Source organism: Amphiura filiformis, chromosome 9 (assembly GCF_039555335.1).
Source record: "Amphiura filiformis chromosome 9, Afil_fr2py, whole genome shotgun sequence".
Taxonomy (NCBI): Eukaryota; Metazoa; Echinodermata; class Ophiuroidea; order Amphilepidida; family Amphiuridae; genus Amphiura; species Amphiura filiformis.
In genome coordinates, this window is record NC_092636.1 from 37,049,778 (window position 1) to 37,068,917 (window position 19,140).

The following is a 19,140-nucleotide window of genomic DNA, read 5'->3' on the forward strand; positions in this document are numbered from 1 at the left end:
CGCGCTATTTGAACCAATCGGAGGTGCATAGCAACAATGGGACTGATCGATTCTAAGCCATAGGTAATTCCTTGTCAAACGTAGGATTTAATTTGATTAAAATATGATTAATTTTATATGAATTGAAGTGTTTAAGAATGAGAATAAAGGTATTGCTTTTAGCCGCTGTCGTGCAACTATCGTATCATATAACACGCGACATCATTATTTTTGTCGTAAAACAAGGAGGCGAAAAATAATGATGTCGCCCGTGTTATATGAGACGATAGATGCACTCCAGCGGCTAAAAACAATATCTGTATTCTCTATTCGTCACTACCGAAACTTGAGATGAACCAATGTAGAGTATATCTGTCACTGTCAGTCAAGTAGGGTGAAAATCCCCAAAATTTTTCTTTAAATTATTTTCTAATTTTTTCACTTTTCGTTAAATCGTGGATAATAGTTAGCACTGTACGTTTTTAAATCCTAAATATTAAGTTTACTGCAAATCTCTATATTAATAGTGTCTGTCGTTTCCGTCGAGACTCTTTTTCAATACCCGAGTCATTTTATTTTACGTCAAATTGAAGTGTTTTTCGATGTGAATATAAATGGTGAATACCAATTATAATAGTCTATAGTCGCGTCGGCTTTAAACAAGTCAGGATATGATTTGATGTTACGTTTCGTGTAAAATATTAGGTCTGCTACATTGACTATAAAGTCATAATGAATAGTCGCACTTGTACTGCCCTTTGTTAAATTGGTCCGCTACTTTAATTAAACAACTAAAGGTCGCAGATTTGATGGAACAACATTTTACATGTTGACCTTTCATGACCCCAGCGGTCACTAGAGATCAAATTAAAAATGGCTCCCGATTTTAAAACTTTGGACCGGACCACAGTGGCGTAACCGGGGAGAGGGTTTGGGGGAAGCTGCCCCCTCTTGCCCCTCCTGTGGGAGGTCTTTTTATATTTTTGACAAAGTTTGCCCCCCTGGAAATTTGCCTGTGTTTGCCTTAGCAGTGTTAACCAAACAGGTGCCACAAAAGGTTCTCATTTAAGCGTTGTCCTCAAGGAGGAACTCTGATACTAGCACATTTTTTGCACATTTTTTCGGCGACAAGAAGGCGTATATTTCTCTAGGACCTATAAAACCTAGACACACCTCCCATAATCATCCTGGTCATAGAACATAATATTATCAACTTAAAGACATCAAATACTTTCAAAGTATAATTATAATAACAGCAAATAATTTATGTGAACTTATTTCTACTCAATTATTACAAGAGGCACGAATGTAACTTTATAAATATAAATAAATAAATATATTCAATACTTTTTAGTAGGAGTAGGGGAGTGTATATCATCCAATTGATCGTCACAGCCACTTACACTGGAAATATTTAAGAATCGTAAAAGCAACAGAAAACTATTATACTATAAAGCCACATATTAAACCTTATAACATAAACTGAGCTCAAAAAGAAACTTATAATTTTTCACAACTTGTGAATCACGAGGTCATATCTTAAAATCCTGTCAATCAAAATGAAACAAAATCACACACAGGAGTACTTCAATACTCTACTCAAAACACATATAAGTAACCAAGCAGTTGTCCAACTGACACAACATCAAAAAGCACTGATACGGAACAGCTTCCTGGACCACTTTTACAGCCCAATATTTGGCACCCAGCACAAGAAATCTGTGAGAATGCATACAAGATCCAGGCACAGATGATGAAACGGTGCTGGTTTCTACTTTTCACGCCCTTTCGTCAAGAAACGCGCTTTATTCAACACTATTCCACTTACCCTTTGGGACTTATCACACCTGTGCAACGATCTTGTACTCATTCTCACAGATTTCTTGTGCTGGGTGCCAATTATTGGGCTGTTAATGTGGTCCAGAAAGCTGTTCCATGTCAGTGCATTTTGCTGTTGTGCCAGTTGGATAACTGCTTGGTTACTGACATGTGTTTAGAGTAGAGTATTGGAGTAAACCTGTGTGTAAGTTTGGTTCATTTTGATGGACAGGGTTTTAAGATATGACCTTGTGAATTTTTTTTTTTTAGTTCAGTTAAGTTTGGTTCATTTTGATAGACAGGATTTTAAGATATGACCTTGTGAATTTTTTTTTTGAGCTCAGTTTAGTTAGTATAATTGTTGCGGGAAGTATTGTTACGGGAAGTATATCATATTGTGTCCATGCAGTCTAATGATACTAGCCTTTCATGTATTCTGCGCACAAAGAGTATCCGTAAATTTAAAACAAAAGTAATATCTTAGAGAAAGACACTAAACCTAAATTACCAACTGAAGTAATCAATACGTAGATGGCGAATTTTGCTCTGCGTATATTTTGATACCTCATTCGGCATGATGCGACTTTATTTTCCCAGATTATACCAATTTGAATGAAAAAGGAGATTATTTCAAAAGTGAGTGTTGATATGTCACGCTATAATGAGCCCGTTATAATAGCCGGTGGGAATCACCATGAAGGAGGAAATAACCCCAAGTTGTCACTTTTGAAATACTCTTTTTTCATTCAAATTGGTATAACTTGGGGAAAGAAAGTAGCATCGTGGCAACTTACTGGCAAGTAAGGTTTCCAAATACGTAGAACACAATTATCCATCTATTGATCACTTTATTTTGTAGTACAGATTGAGTGTCTTCAAGATATTGCTTTCTGTTTTAAGTAAGTGTATGGATACTTTTTGTGCGCAGTTTATAATTTTTTTCGCTGACTCAATCATCTACGTGCACTGTGGTTAATTCTACCATACCACGTCATTGATTTTGTTTATAATTATAATAATAAGTATTTCTATTACTGCTTCATTCATTCTTTATCAATAATTGCTTAATATATTCAGGAAATTGCATACGTCTTATGTTTTGAATACAGTACATGGAAAACACTGTGTTTCATAAGTTTTAGAATAAGACAATAATGAAATAGTTGAAAAGTGCACCACACATGTGCGAAATTATGTACTTAATTCACAAAACGACTACAACAGTAGTGATTATAACATTGTCTAAGCAATGAGGCAAATCATAAGTTAACAAAATAATTAGTTCTGAAACAACTTCGACAGGTCTTTCGAGAAAAATTGAAACCATTATGTATCAACATAATGGGCCCGAATGACAAAACAAAGTAATACTCCGAATGGAGAGATTTATAAGTATAAGTAGAATTAGACATCAAATACATCTTGTATAAAATGATTTTAGCGGCTAGGGGAGCTATAGTAAGTGCAATATGTTTTCCAGGTAATTCACAAAAACATAAATGGTCTCCAACAAAAGTGTGATGTCGATGTCTGAGCAATTATATTACGTCTGCAGCTACATAGGTTATACCTATTACTCTGAGTTGAATGAAAATAATTATATATATTTTTTTTAAGAAACGATAGTTTTATGAATACTGATGTAGCTCTTAAAGGCCTATTCAGTGATCCCAGATAAGGTGTAAGAAAAAAATTAAAATTATGTTTGGGTAAATCATTGAATAGGTCTTTAAACCATAATGCGTTTTGATTTGGTAGAAAATCTCGACTCGTTTCTTTGTGAAATTCTTATTATGCATAAATTCTCTTGAATTGGAGGATAGGGGATCAGACGATAAAAAGCTAGAAGGCAGCATAAGAAATATAATTGTAATAAATAGGACGCCACGCAATGCTAGTTAAGGGTGCAGTGCTACGCCATCCCTGTCCTATAATTAAGACACCAATCGCTGTTCGGCATTTTGCCAGTCTTCGGCATTTTGCCAGTCATAATGATATGATTGAATAATAGTTATGTGGTACACACTCAATAGAACTATTATAATATCTGAAGTACAATGTTTTTGATCAACCTCTTACTCGTTCTATCACTTTGTGCGGTATAAAATAGTCAATAATTACATTCATTTCAAAAGGATTAACAAGAATTATGTTAAAGAGACTGTTTTGGTCAAATATCTTTGTTATAAAACATTGAATTAATAATAACATTGATGATTTTAAATCTACAAATTGAATAGGTGTTTACAGAAGGCTGTTATTTATAACAACTATTTGCATCATTTAACGTATAAGTTTAACATAAAGATAAGACATTGACAATATTTACTTTGTACATTAAAATATCAACTTTGCAATATATAGAAATACATAAATATGAATTCTCTGTTTTATACAATATAAAGCATACTATAATACATTTTGATTTTTAATTTCTACAATACTGCAAACACCGCCAACCTTTTCTCATATAAATCAACCTCTCCGTCGGAGGTGTACTAAAATACCTACTAATTAATTAACATTTTGCTTCAACGTTTAGAATATGTGCGTTTTACGAGGGTCATTCAAAAAGTTCTACCTCCATAGTCACATCTCTAGTATCTTACGTGCCAGATAATTGAAATTACCCATGATTATACTCTTAAATCTTTGCTACAAAATAAAAGTTATTTGATTCAAGTGTTATTTTTGGTTGTTAAGATGTGTTGGTAAAAGCGAATACAGATTTGGTACTTCGGAAACGGGCTAAAAACAGGCTAATTTTGATTAAACATGTTGCCCACATCTATGTAGAACTCATTACAGATTTATTTCTGAAAATGATTAAATTGCTTTATTTTTGTTCAAATATTTTAATCAATATCTAATGCTTGCAGTTAGTACAGTTTTACTGGGTATCGTGTTTTATCCTAAGTAAGCAGTTGGACAACCGCATCTTTAAATATTTATATGCAGATTATCCAAAGCTCATATATGATGCTTACTAAACTTTTGGCTACAATTTTTAACCGCTTCCGACGTACCAAATCTGCATTTGATTTATTCAACACATCTAAAAAACCAAAAATCACATTCTCATCAAAGTAACTTTTATTTTGTAGCAAAGATTTAAAAGTAAAATCATGGGCAATTTCAATATCCTGGCACGTCAGATAACAGAGATGTGACGATGGAGGTAGAACTTTTTGATTGACCCTCGTATTATTGTTTCTAACAAAACGAACGTGCTTTCTGATACTCGATAACTTTACACAATATTTCATATTTTATCAAAAGCACGATCGATTAATTCTAAAAATTATTCTCATTTAGTTTTAAATGCTTCATCAGATTGTAAGTGCATTTCATTTTCTGTTTATATGTTACCGGGTATATCAAAAGTACGCTTTATTTTAAATATCATCATCGTTTAATTTGAAATAAGCCATCCATTTTTATAAAAAAATTGCATTTGATTTGTTTTAAACAAGGTGATAATAATTAATGTTTCTAATACATGAGTACTAAAATTGTTGAATCGCCCGTGATGAGTGCGCATCAACTAATAAAAAATAAACAGCTTTGACATTATCATACAATAGTGTAAAAAAGTAAACCTCTTAACCTATTCATTTTGAATTCCATTGTACACATACCGCGTTGTCATTTCTACATCTTGATCAGGTCCATCAACGCCCTTTTTCTTGCCCCATAGATACGATGTCCTTTTTCCTGGTTTAACCATATTTGCCATATCACTCTCCCCATCGGGTACATGTCCTGAATCATGAGGCGAAGCTCCATTGTCGATGTCATCATCGGGTAATGGATCAACCTCCTTATCTTTCGTACCTTGTCCAATAGCTTCACTCGAATCCTGAGATTGAAAGCTGTTATTACTGTTAGGTGATGCAATACCGGATGAACTCTGTGAATCATCAGCACCTCCCTCCGTTCCTTGATTCCCAGCAGCTGATGTGGTGGAATCTGAAGAGCCATCAACTTCTGTCTTATGGTCAGTACCAGCAAAAGCTTTCTCACGTCGTAATGGAGCCCGGGCTGAACCGTTCCTGCTAACATTTGAATTCCTGCGCTCTTCAGGACCCTCTTCAGTAATCAATCCCATGTTATCTCTACCTAAGTCCTGAGAATCGTACCCAGCACCTCCATCTATTGAAGAATCAACACTTTCCTGCCTCCTTGTATCCACACTAGACGTATCGTCATTTGTATCATACTCCTCTTCGTCTTCCTCCCGTATGTCTTCTGGAACATTTTCACCCATTTCTTGCGCTTTTCGTAACAATGCTTCTGCAATGGGTCCCGAAAGCCTTCTTCTCGTAGATTTTTTCATTTCATTCACGGCACTGACTACGTTCTTGATATTTTTCATTTTCAAAAAGTCGGGGACGGAGAAATCATCCAAATTTTCATTAATTGGCGCTACTTTTATTGGTTTATAAGAAGCATCATCAACAGGTTTAGACTTTTTCTTTTTACCTTTTCGCATTAAATACGACGGTAGTCTTTCGAGTGAGGGAGATTGTGCAATTTGTGGCGTGGTTGCTGAGTTTGCTGACCCTGTTGACCCTACTGATGATATGGAATTAATTGATGCAGAAGCTTCTATTGTACTGTTTGCAAAACCATTTTCTGTTTTCTTCGTTTTATTCGCTTCTCCTCCTCCGCTACCACCGCCACCGACGACGCCGCCACCACCACCACCGCCACCGCCGCCACCGCCGCCACCACCACCACCGCCGTCACCGCCACCACCGCCACCAGGAGGAACAGGAGGCATTGATCCAATTTTCTTAAGCATCTCAAGCATTTCATACCTGTACATGGATAAAAACAAAGTTGTGAGCAATATTCCACATTTCGTTTTACATTTATTTTAAGAGCATTTTCATGATTTTTACACCACACCAAAGCTCCCAATGGGCGTCCCATTCCTTTTTAAACAAATTTTTATTCAGGGTATGGTTATTATCCACGAAGTTATCGATATGCGTTTTTCACCCTGCTGACAACTGGTTCGGGAGAAGAAAGCCGATTCCCAAAACTTCAGCTGTAGTGCTGCAGATTAGACACAATTGAACCCAAGGTGACACAAGCAAAATAATTGGCACAAACACCCTTTGTGGGTCACTTATTTGGATTGGAAGAAAACATTAGCTAATCAAAATCTAACATGGCTGCTATTTTCAAGATGGTAGCTCCTTGATAATGATAAATATTAATGTTAAAAGAACCATACAAGCATAACAATTTATAAGTAGCATCTATTTGACTCACTTATTATAAGAAAGCAACATTAGCCATGAAAATTCAAGATGATCACCAATGAAAGACTGCCATCTTGGATTTTCAAGTAGCTAGCTCCCTTTGAATCACCAATTAGGGGAAAAAAGTTAGTGAATTCAAAATCCAACATAGCTGCCATTTTTACGATAGCGCCACTAAATATATGCATACAAAGTTGCGGCGTCTCTTTGACTCACTTGTCAGGAATACAACATTGAAAATTCAAGATGGTCACTATTTTTCAAAATGACCACCAATGACGATCATCTTGAAAATTTGCGACCATCTTGGATTTTCAAGTGCCCAATGTTGTTTTCCTGTCAAGTAATGCAAATGTGCGTGTATGTAGCTGAGATGAAAAGCCGTCCATCATGCGAACATTTTTCGTATTGAAGATATGAATGGACACCAAAAAAGCAACAACAAACAAACAAACAAAAAACAAACAAACTAAACAAAACAAAAGTCATGTCGTTTTGAAAATAAAATGTTTATCTTCAACAAAGGTCAACATTTTCAATTGATCATCGGCTTTTCATCCCAGCTACATACACTTTCAGTACACATCAACAGACTAAAGTTTACTTCGAGGACTGTTAAATATCAAAAATTTATTTTAATAATAACAATTATCAATGAAATGAATGTTTATAATCAACAGGAAATAAATACGGCATATGTCCATATTTTGGTTTTTTCGCATCTTTCCAATTCAAGATGGCATCCAAAATGGCCACTAGAGCAGGTTATTTCCATTGAAATACGATATAGCTACATAAAAATGATATCTGATCGACGCGCGCGCCCTGTTACTTAGTTTGTTCGGCTGTTAGTCTGTTCGTGTGGGGTGATTTAATCAGCGAATTAGAACCTCACTTCTGGTGTTTACACTGTGTACTTGCACCATGGACAGATCGAGGTACGTTCTTCTCTTAAAGCTAGTGTAAATGGTCCGCAACTTATAAGTCCCCCTAAATACTTTTGAAAAGAAAACAACAAATATTTGACGAAATGCAAACGTGTAAAAGGGTATGAGTAGCCTTAATTGCTTTACACATATGGACCAAATTATAGCGTTACATGTCATTGCGTTCCGTCGTTATGTAAAAAGAGAGGCTGTTTCAATTATAGGTTAATGAATGCGTCTTACTTGTTGAGAGTGAAATTAGATAAATAATGACGCGTACTGAGATGTTGATGCGTCTAGTGCACGAGCCCCGAAGGGGCAAGTGCATTAGACGCAACAACATCTCAGTACAAGTGCATTATTTTGTACAATTTCTCGAGCAACAAGTAATACGCATTCATTAACCAATTTCATACACGAGATAAAAAGCCGTAATTTTTGCTAATTTTAGAACAAAATTGTCACTAAAAATGTTGGAAAATACGAGCAAATATAATGCATCAACCCGCAAGGAAAATGAATCAATCCTACGCGATGCGAACGCGTTCGGAAGCACTACGCGTAGTACGCGGAGTGCGCGCCCGTGCAATTATACAATATTAATGCACTAAGCGTATTTTTCTAGCGGCTTTTCTGATTGGCTATGTGGTTCTTAGAGTGTATGAAACAGTGTTAAAAGTCCTGATGAAGCGTCCGAGATATGATGTGATACTGTAGTCAACAACAAAAACCAGTTAAGTCCAGTTAAAAAGATTTATAACCTAATCTAACTTTATTCAACTACCTAGAGGATTGAGAATATTCATAGATATAGTGTTAAAAGTTGCATCCGAGTCCATAGCAGTCATCTTTCAAACAATACAGTAGGCCAGGTCTATTCATGTGTTTGTTAAAGAAAACCTGACTGCTATGGGCTCAGGTGCTACTTTTAGAACGGCCTCTTTTCTTACACAATTGACCATTGTGAATGAACGCAATGATGTGTGACGCTATAAATTGGTCCACATGTGTAAAACAAATAGGGCTATACATTCCCTTTTTACATTTTTACATTTTGTAAAATGTTTTTGAACTTATTTTAAAAAGTATTAGGGGGGAACTTATAAGTTGTGGACCCTATATGCCGAGACATGATTTCATCGCAATTCAACTACTAAAGATGAAACCATGTTGACATGAGATATAAAGGGAGTGTGATCGTTTCATTGTTAACACCACGTACCTGAATGCAGAGATGTCCTGTTTGATCTCATTGAGATCATCCTCACTAACACCCTCTGACCTCTCACCTCGTCCCTTATATTTAAGGTATCTCTTGATCAAATTCCTGATAACATTCTGAAAAAAATATGCCAATGATGATTAACGCCATGTGGATGCGGCGGTCTTAAACAATGCTGATAAATGAAACAGATTTTCACAATAATTTGGTTACAAATTTTGCTAAACACCCCAAATCCGATTATATAAGTTAATAATTGAGCTAGAGCCATAAGTTTTCCGTGTTCTACTTTTGAAATTACGTTATATGTCACTTTCAGTGTTTTGTCCGTTTTGCCATGTTTTGTCCGTTTTACAAGAAATTTAATAGAGATATAGTACAAACTTTACCGCACTTTGTACACGTTTGTTTTATTGAAAACAACAGCAGACACACATTTTGGATTTTTTCCTTGTGTTATATTAACTTTTTTTGCAATTATTTCAATACATGAAATCCCGTTTTCCGTTTTTTACCTCCGATTCCGTGAAATTCGTCCGTTTCCGTATCAAGAAAAACTTATGGCTCACACGATAAAATGAGAACAGTATCTGTTATTATTGTATTCTAAGGCGACGAAACAAGAAGACCCTATTCTACGGGCCCGACCGACCCAGATTTTGAACAAATTGGGGAAAAAATTCCTGTATAAATGAATGCCGACCCAAATGTCGGAAATTTCAGGAACATTTTTTGTATTTTCTCAAATTGCAAATTAATGACAGATTTTGGTGATTTTTTGGGTCATTTCAAAAACAAACAAAATTTTTTTGAAAGGTCCGTCCACCCGTAGAACAGGGTTTCTTTTTTTCGTCGCCTAAACGGTGTATACTTACTTGGTAATCGTCATCAAATCTTCTTCGTTTCGCTGCCGTTTCCAGCTATAAACAGGAAAATATTACAAACATTTGATTAAACCTGACTAAACTCAAACAGTTTCAGTTACAATAATACCAATTACAATTACTTAGTATAATGTCTCAATTACAAATGTCATTTTGCCACCTTTATATTCATCAACGATAGTATTTTTAAGTTACTTGGTATCTTTGTTCAATTTTAGCTATACCTTTGCATTAGCTCTAGTTTCAGAGTTCTGTCGCCTCTTGTAGCCACATGTAGACCTCCATGTTGCTCGAATAAAATAGAATATTGATTTTGGACTAGGCACAAGGTTAAACGGAACAGGGAGGGTACTGCCGTCGTCGAAGTAACTCATCCACATTTTGGAACGTGCAAACTTCCATTCTTCGTCAGCTTTATCCTATGAAGAAAAATTGATTTAATACAGTGGTTAAGACACGTTTTTGCCAGTGGCGGCGCCAGGAATTTTTTCGGGGGGCATTGAGGTGGTAAAGTGAATTTACATCTGTGTTGGTAGACATCATGGAACAACACACGTATTTACGTCTTATTGTAGGTTCTAAACCTTCGATGTCTACACAGGATTAGACGTAGGCCAACCTCAAATTTTCGGTCATAACTTGAGTTAGGGATCGGTGACCTTTTTTCACGCTTGACTTCAAATCTTTGAAATATTTCAAAAGGATTTGAAGGAGTCTTGTTAGTCGTGGTCATGGTTATAGACATCAGCTGCAGTATGCCGTCAGTTATCCAAGTACCGGTGTAGTCGGCTCCTGTGTGAGTGGTCGAACTTTCGCCAGATGTTTCTCTTACTTTATAGACACGTCTGACGAAAGCTCGGCTACTCACACTACTGTGAACAGCCCTGTTTATTGCCTCGCTGTACCGATATAAACTTACACCGGACGTGATTTTAAGATATAGCCTTATTTGTTCATAAATGATAGGAAGGTACTGTTTTAGCCTAAATTTTGGCTCTCCGCAGATGGTCAGAGGTACAGGGGAGTGTTGCAAAATGGTGAGCGAATGGCTTTAAAATTCACGTAATGACAGGCCAAAATTCTCAGCATAGAAACATTGTGAAATATTCTAAAATCACATCAAATCAAATTTAGGCTCCGCAAACAACGTCCGATAATTTCCATTGGGGTCTTCTACGCACGTATATATAATAAATCATGATTTTGGACTAATTTGAGAAGAATTACGACTTCGAGTTTCAAAATACATCTGGAATAATTGCAACTAAAAATATGCAAATACTACCAGATACAACATTATTGCCCTGACTATGATATTTAGTTGTTTAAAAAGATAGATTACTTTAACATTTTGGCGGGATTATTTCCCTGATTATTTCCCGCCAAAAATGTCCACCAAAAAGAGTATGTCGCCTTAATCATTAATAGTGAATTCATAACCTGATAACGATAACAATAAATAAGTAGATAGGCTTTCTCCGCGGGAAAACATCAGGGAGATAAATAACATGTTAACTGGGTGGGTATTTGCCCACCCAGTAAATTATTTTGCCCACCCAGTAAATTCAACTTGCCCATTGCCCAAAAGTGCCCACCTAGTAAATTATTTTGCCCACAAAATATTGGGCACCATATAATAATTACCATCTCATTTTACTGTTTTTTTCCTACGAAGGAGTAATGGTGAGTTATAATTAGTATAAGATTTGTAAATACCCAAAGTGAAACATAATATGGTAGGCCCCTATACAATTTTTCTTGAAAGTTGCTACATGAATATGCTAAAAATTGGCAGAAGATGCATTTAGGGGGAGGGTTAAGTCCACTTTTTACATCAAAGCCAAATTGTACACATAAACAGGTCTACATTTCTGAAAATCAAAACGCCTGGATGCCATAAATTATCGCCGCCCACCCAGTAAATTATCCTTATTTACCTCCCTGGAAAACATAGTTATATTACTACGAGTACACCGTCAGTTATCACAGTACCGGTGCAGACGGTCGCTGTGTGAGTGGATGAGCTTTGTCACACGTGTCTCTGACTTCATCAGATGCCTATACTCTTTCTACGTACGAGTACACCGCCGGTTATCACAGTACCGGTACAGTCGGTCGCTGTGTGAGTGGTCGAGCTTTCGTCAGATGTGTCTCTAAAGTCAGAGACACATCTGACGAAAGTTCGACCACTCACACAGGAGCCGACTACACCTGTACTTGGATAACTGACGGCATACTGCAGCTGATGTCGATAACCATGACCGCGACTAACAAGTTATTCCCATTTCTATTCTATTTGGGCATCATGAGAATCATTGAAGCATTAAAGCAGGAGGATGAGAGTTCATAAGGGCAATGTCGGGGACAAAAAGGTCACAGTCATGCGTAAACATGATATACCACCAACAGCTATTTTGTTCATTCTTTGACCATGCGCAGACAAAACTCCACCCATCATCATATTCTGGCTCGTCAGAAAAAATATTTAATATCCCGAATAATACTATGCCTACCAGTTCCATGGTATAACCATTTGATATAGAATAGTTGTTATACCATGTTAACTTTATTCGTAAATGAGCAATTCCAAGCAACATGATTCCACAACACGAAGTTTGCACATGAATTCTTTTTATTGTAGCAGCCACTTTACTTAGGTAGGTGAATAGTATAATGGAAACTATTCTTAATGGAAAGTGAGAGAAACTTTTCCAAACGACCCTAATTTGCATATGCAAACTTCGCGTTGCGAAATGATGCTTGGAATTGCCCAAATATCGTATAAAAATGTGACCAAAATAATGTAAATAAAAGTGTGTAAAGCACAAGAATTATCATCTGCGGACTTGGCTAATAAACATGCCGGGACGGTACGGATATTGCCCTATGCTGGCCTATGGCAATTAAGGCTGGAGCTGGCCTATGGCAATTCTTATTATAGACATGGTATAGACGAATCCAACGAGCCAAGTCATGGTCAGGATTTGGTCGGCCATCTTTGGTTTCCCACTAGCACCAACCTGGGGTTTTGAGCGCCCGATTGTGCAAATAAAAGCCGCCTAACACCTGGAGAAGATGCAAAGACGAGGAGGATTAATAGAATAATATATACAATAGAGGTAATCCTGTCGCATCTATTCATACATAGTCCTTTTGTTCATCCATTTTGTACATCTATGAATAGATGCGACGGGATTACCTGCGGAATTATCTCTATTGTATTATTCTATTAACCCTCCTCGACCTTATCTAGGTGTAAGGCGGCTTTTATTTGCACACCTGTGGGAACTGTATTGTGTTGTAAACTTAAATCAATCTTTTGTCTACCTGTGTTTTCGCGGAAGGTGTAACACGGGTGATGGAATGCAGTTTAAAATTTCCGCCAAGGCCGAATCATTTCACATTTTGGATGCATTGTAGCCGACGGGGACCCAACTAAAGGCTGCTAGTCAGTTGTAGGGATGCGTGTATTTGGATTCGTCTATACATGTACCCACTTATGTACCATGTACATGTAACTTTACGTGACCTTGAGTAATAATAATAATAATAATAATAATATATTCTTATATAGCGCATTACATCAAAGACCACAAGGCCCTTTACAATTAAAAACACGAGTACGTAAACACAAAATGCCCATTGAATTATATACATTATTAAGAAATAAGAAAAATGAAATAGGCACACGATGAACATTGCACAAAAGGGATTGCACAGAAAAAGTAAATGCAAAATGAGCAAAGAAACAACAAAGTGAAATGTTCAAAGTGACGGCATAAGCAATAAAAGGCAAAATAAAAGGCAATTCCCGAGTAAGTTCTTTGTTTAAAGTCGCCGCAGACGCGTATAAAACAAATATATAACAAAAATGCCTTCAAATTTTACCATAGTGTTAAAGATAAACATCTCAAAAAAGCAACTTACCCCCCTTAAATAATGGCCATTATTCAAAAAGGGGCTATTGTATTACAAATCTGTAAAATGCGTTGGAAGCAGATTTCATTTTGACACCTCATTTGATACGATAGCTTAGAAAAAATGAAACACCGGTAAATTTAATGTAATGAGGTCCAGATGTGAAAGTTGCACTTACATACAATACAAACACTCTCAGATATCAATACAATTTGCTGCAACTTTCAAATCTTGGGTTACATTGATTTAAATGTACGCAAATGCAGATTAGGTGTCAAAATGTGCAGAAATAAATTCTGCTTCCAACGCATTTTACAGATTTGTAATACAACTGCCCGTTTGTGAATAATGGTCATTATTTAAAGGGGGTTAGTTACTTTTTTGAGATGTTTACATTGTATAATGGATTTATGAATATTATCAATCATCCAGTTAGTACATGTATAGTTGGACTAAAACAATAAGCCCAGTTGCTCAGAATTATAATTCAGTCCAACTATACATGTAGTATAGCATTAGCAACATAATAAACTCATTCATGTGCGTCTTACCGTGATTTTCTGATATGAGTTATTCATCATGGCGATAAGCAAATTAAGTAACACAATAATAACGATACAGCAGTAGACACCAAACATAAGGGCACCAACGAATTCTGTTATTTCATGAGGTCCTGACACTCGCATAACGTGCAATTCTACCTGTCCAAATATACCCCACACCAAGGTCTGTAACGTCTCAAAAAAGCTGAAAATAGATAATAGTAAAAAATGTAACTTACCGTGATTTTCTGATATGAGTTATTCATCATGGCGATAAGCAAATTAAGTAACACAATAATAACTATACAGCAGTAGACACCAAACATTGTGGCACCAACAAATTCTGTTATTTCATGAGGTCCTGGCACTCGCACAACATGCAATTCTACCTGTCCAAACATACCCCACACCAAGGACTGTAACGTCTCAAAAAAGCTGAAAAATAGATTAATGTAAAGATTAAAATAAGCAGCTGCTTATGATAATACTTTTGGGGTTTATATATTCATTAATCTACCCCCATCGGGTAATCACATAATTAATTGAATACGTGAATAAAAAACCCACCCAAGTCCATGGAAAGTAATTTTGAGGTTTATTCTTAGTGTAAGAGAGCACGAAATACTAATTGGATTAGAGTTAGGGTTAGGGTTAGGGCTAGAATTAGGGTTAGGTTTAGGGTAAGGGTAAGGGTAAGGGTAAGGGTAAGGGTAAGGGTAAGGGTAAGGGTAGGGTAGGGTTAGGGTTAGGGTTAGGGTTAGGGTTAGGGTTAGAGTTAGGGTTAGAATTAGAGTTGGGATTTGTTTGGTATTCTCTTACACGAAGGATACACCAATTTTGAGAAAACTATAAAAACAACTGTATCATTTTAATTCCTTCAGTTAGTGGTTAGATTTACCTTATAAATAGGCAAGTTTTACATGCAAATGAGTGGGTTAAACTGTATTAAGTCATTTTGTATGCCGGACGTGTGTTTAAAATTAGATAAAATGGTTTGGCCATGTCCGCATGCCTAGCCACCACCTCCTTTTCCAAGCCAACCGGAACGACATCACTGTCCATAGGCATAGATCCCGGGGGTGGGGTTTTGATACGGGAGATGGTCCATACAATCATATTGACCGCTGTATGTGGATTTCTGACCAAATTAACCTCGTATTTGCATATTTGGCTATTTTAGCCCAGAGGATGATTTAAGCACTTCCCAGCAACTCTTGCGGTTAGCACAGCTGTGTGAGTGAACACACACCACTGCCCGCCCACTGCATACACACTTGCATGGTTAAATTTGAATTTGGACAGATATATGTACAATAAAAACACCTTCTAATGGTTGGTCGATTTCACATTTTATGTTATCTACAGAAGGTGTGGATTATCCTTCATGCATACATCACTTTAGATCTGAAATCGACCAACTAATAATGACACACGGGCAATTCTAAAACAACATCTTTTGCACAGAGTTCAATGGGATTTGAAAAGTAAAGTGGCAGTTGAAACTCTAGTGATAACACTTTTACAGTGCATGATGGGGCTTCCTTAAATCATCCTCTGATTTTAGCCTAAAAGTACAAATTTTTGAGCGATTCGAGCGAATTTATTCCACTTTTGAGCATTTCTACCAGTCAATATAACTATTTTCACGCGCGCATATTTTGTTGCCAAAAGGCTGTATTTAAGCAATATTTTCCAACCCATCCCCCTAATATCAAAAGGAAATGTACGCCACTGCCATTGTCCCTAAGCAACCAGGCACACCATCGTCTACACCAGGTGAATAATCATTTTGCATAGACGAATCCAACGAGCCAAGTGATGGTCAGATATGGTGAAATACTTACTCTGTGAAGGCATTGTTTTGGTCCTTGCATCTGACACCAAAGCAAACATCTGGTGGCACACCGTCGGTATTGTTCAAATCTTCTTCTTCTATGCCATCTGTTCGATACACCCAATATAACTGATTCATACCCGCACCAAAAGACATGATTACTAATACCATAATACAAAGAAATTTCATAATATCTTCAACCATTCGGCCTAGTGATATTTGCAGCGGCCCAAGGTGTGAGTTAGCGGTAAAAAGGTATATAAGCCTCAGCATACTGTAAAACAAAAAGTATATTTTATATTTAATAATTTATAAGGACAATTATATACCTTGAAATGCATTAAATAGCAAAAAATGCAAATTTTACATTTGAACTAATGACCAATGAACTATAAGTTGGAACTATTCACTCATTGTTACCGGCAAGTATAAAGGTTTTGGGCTTCCTTACACGATTGCTGTCTTTTATGTTTCTTTTTCTTCTTAATATCACATATAAATATTTTAATGTAATACGACGTTCGCTTTGTCGACGTCGTAAAAGTAACACATTAGTATTATTTACAAGTTAGGTTGATGTTACCAAACTGACCAATACCATGTTATATTGACGTTAGAATAGAGTTGGTCGTGTTGACGTCGTCAACACGACAAATGTTAGTTATACGATAGTCATTAAAAAATTCTACTTCTATCGTCACATCTCTGTTATTTGACATGCCAGGATAGTAAAATTATCCATGATTGATACTCATACATCTAGGCTACAAAACAAAAGTTATTTGATGATAATGTGATTTTTGGTTATTCTGATATGTTGGTTAAAGAGAATTCCGATTTAGGGCGTCGTCAATGGTTGAAAACTGAAGCTAAAAGTTTAGTCAGCATCATATTGCAGCTTTGAATATCTAAATCTCTATAAAAATGATTTCAGATGCGGTTGTCCCACTGCTCACTCAAGGTAAATATTTTCTTCCTATTATGACCTCCCTGACATGGCTTGGGACTTCAAAACATAGTGAAAGATCTTTTATATGAGATATATACGGGTTCAACAGACACACAAATATTAGTGAAATTTGCCAGATTTCGATTAGACCATGTTTAAGGGCTATTCGTAATTACGTCCTTATTTTAAGCAATGCGAGGGCAGAACCATCTTATGTCCATTTGTGTTCTCAATTACATGTTTCTTATTTCGGTAACAAATGGACGGTTAATTCTGTCCTCTATAAGAAAATGTAAATGACTTTGAGTCAATATGAAGGTTATTCTGAACATATTTGCTTTATTGTGCAAAAGACACGATACCCAGTAAAACTGTACTATCTACAAGCATTATAAAGTCTGCACAAAAAGTAACTCAGCTGTTATAAATACGCCTATAGATTCAGAATTAATAATTGTTTTCACAATATTTTAACATAAAAAGAAGGATGATTTATTTACGCGCATTTTGATACCCCATTTGTCCAATTTTGTTCAATATTGACGATACAGCAGTGTTTTGAAAGAAAAATACCCCCGCTGTAAAAGTTGCAGTTATTTGTATTGATTTAAAGTAAGCGCGAAGATAATGGCGGGCTTTACGTGTTTACAGTGCTGGCATTATAACCATTGATCGCTGTAAACTGCAACTTTTAAATTCGGGTATTTTTCTGTAAAAGCACTACTGTGTTGTTAATATTGAACGACATTTGACGAATGGGGTATCAAAATGCGTGTAAATAAATCATCCTTTTCGCTATGTTGAAATATTGTGAATAAAATTATTAGTTCTGAATCTATAGGCGTATTTATAACAGCTGAGTTACTTTTTGTGCAGACTTTATATTGATTAAAATATTTGAACAAAAATAAAGCAATTTAATCATTTTCAGAAATAAATCTGTAATGATTTCCACATAATATGTGGGCAACCTTTTTAATCAAAATTAGCCTTTCTTTTTAGACCTTTTCCAGCGTACCATATCTGTATTTGTTTAACCAACATATGTATCTAATCAACCAAAAATCACATTTTCATCAAATAACCTTTATTTCGTACCTAGATGTAAGAGTATAATTCCCATAACGTTTCCAAACTTACTAAACATTGTGTTTGTTTTAAGTTACATTTTGGTTGGTATGATTATTAATTATATTAATACTAATGTTACATTTTGGTTGGTTATTTACCAAAATAACAATGATGAAGTTTGTATTTACTTCGCTACAACCACTAATTAAAATAAAACCTAAATACAACGTCAAATATAGGGTCCACAACTTATAAGTTCCCCCTAAATACTTTTCAAAATAAATCGAAAAATATTTGACGAAATACAAACGTGTAAAAATATATAAGTAGCCCTATTTGTTCTACACATATGGACCAAATTATAGCGTCACACGTCATTGCGTTCAGTCACAATGGTTCATTATGTAAATAAAAATTCCCTTTAAAAGGGAAAGCCAGCCTCAATGTAGAAGAGGTCTTGTAATTAGTTTTGGTCAATGTGAAAGGAATTTTTAGGATCACGCTTACATCTACATGACAGTCCACCAAACCATCAACGATGAGAACATGCACACTGAAACAGCAGAAAACATTAATTCCTAATCTCATGTCAACTCTTTTAATTCATTACATGTACTCCAAATTGTTCTGGTCTGTTTGTTTTGTTGTTGTTGTTGTTGTTGTTGTCGTTGGGTTTTTTTGTCTTTTCAGCTTTTTACCCACGATATCTCAATTTCCAATTTTGTAA

The 19,140-nt window shown here is 35.9% G+C and overlaps 1 protein-coding gene across 1 annotated transcript in view; it reads right to left on the reverse strand.

Moving 5' to 3' along the window:
* Positions 1-957: 957 nt before the first annotated feature.
* LOC140160954 (short transient receptor potential channel 4-like) overlaps positions 958-19,140 on the reverse strand; it is a 128,452-nt gene continuing 110,269 nt past the window's right edge. Inside the window, exons 9-14 of the mRNA XM_072184303.1 lie at positions 16,404-16,667; positions 14,569-14,764; positions 10,324-10,518; positions 10,091-10,135; positions 9,216-9,331; positions 958-6,617 (exon numbers count right to left, since the gene is read on the reverse strand). Of these exons, the coding sequence (XP_072040404.1) occupies positions 5,405-6,617; positions 9,216-9,331; positions 10,091-10,135; positions 10,324-10,518; positions 14,569-14,764; positions 16,404-16,667 (2,029 nt within the window). The 3' untranslated portion in view covers positions 958-5,404. The remainder of the gene's footprint in view (positions 6,618-9,215; positions 9,332-10,090; positions 10,136-10,323; positions 10,519-14,568; positions 14,765-16,403; positions 16,668-19,140) is intronic.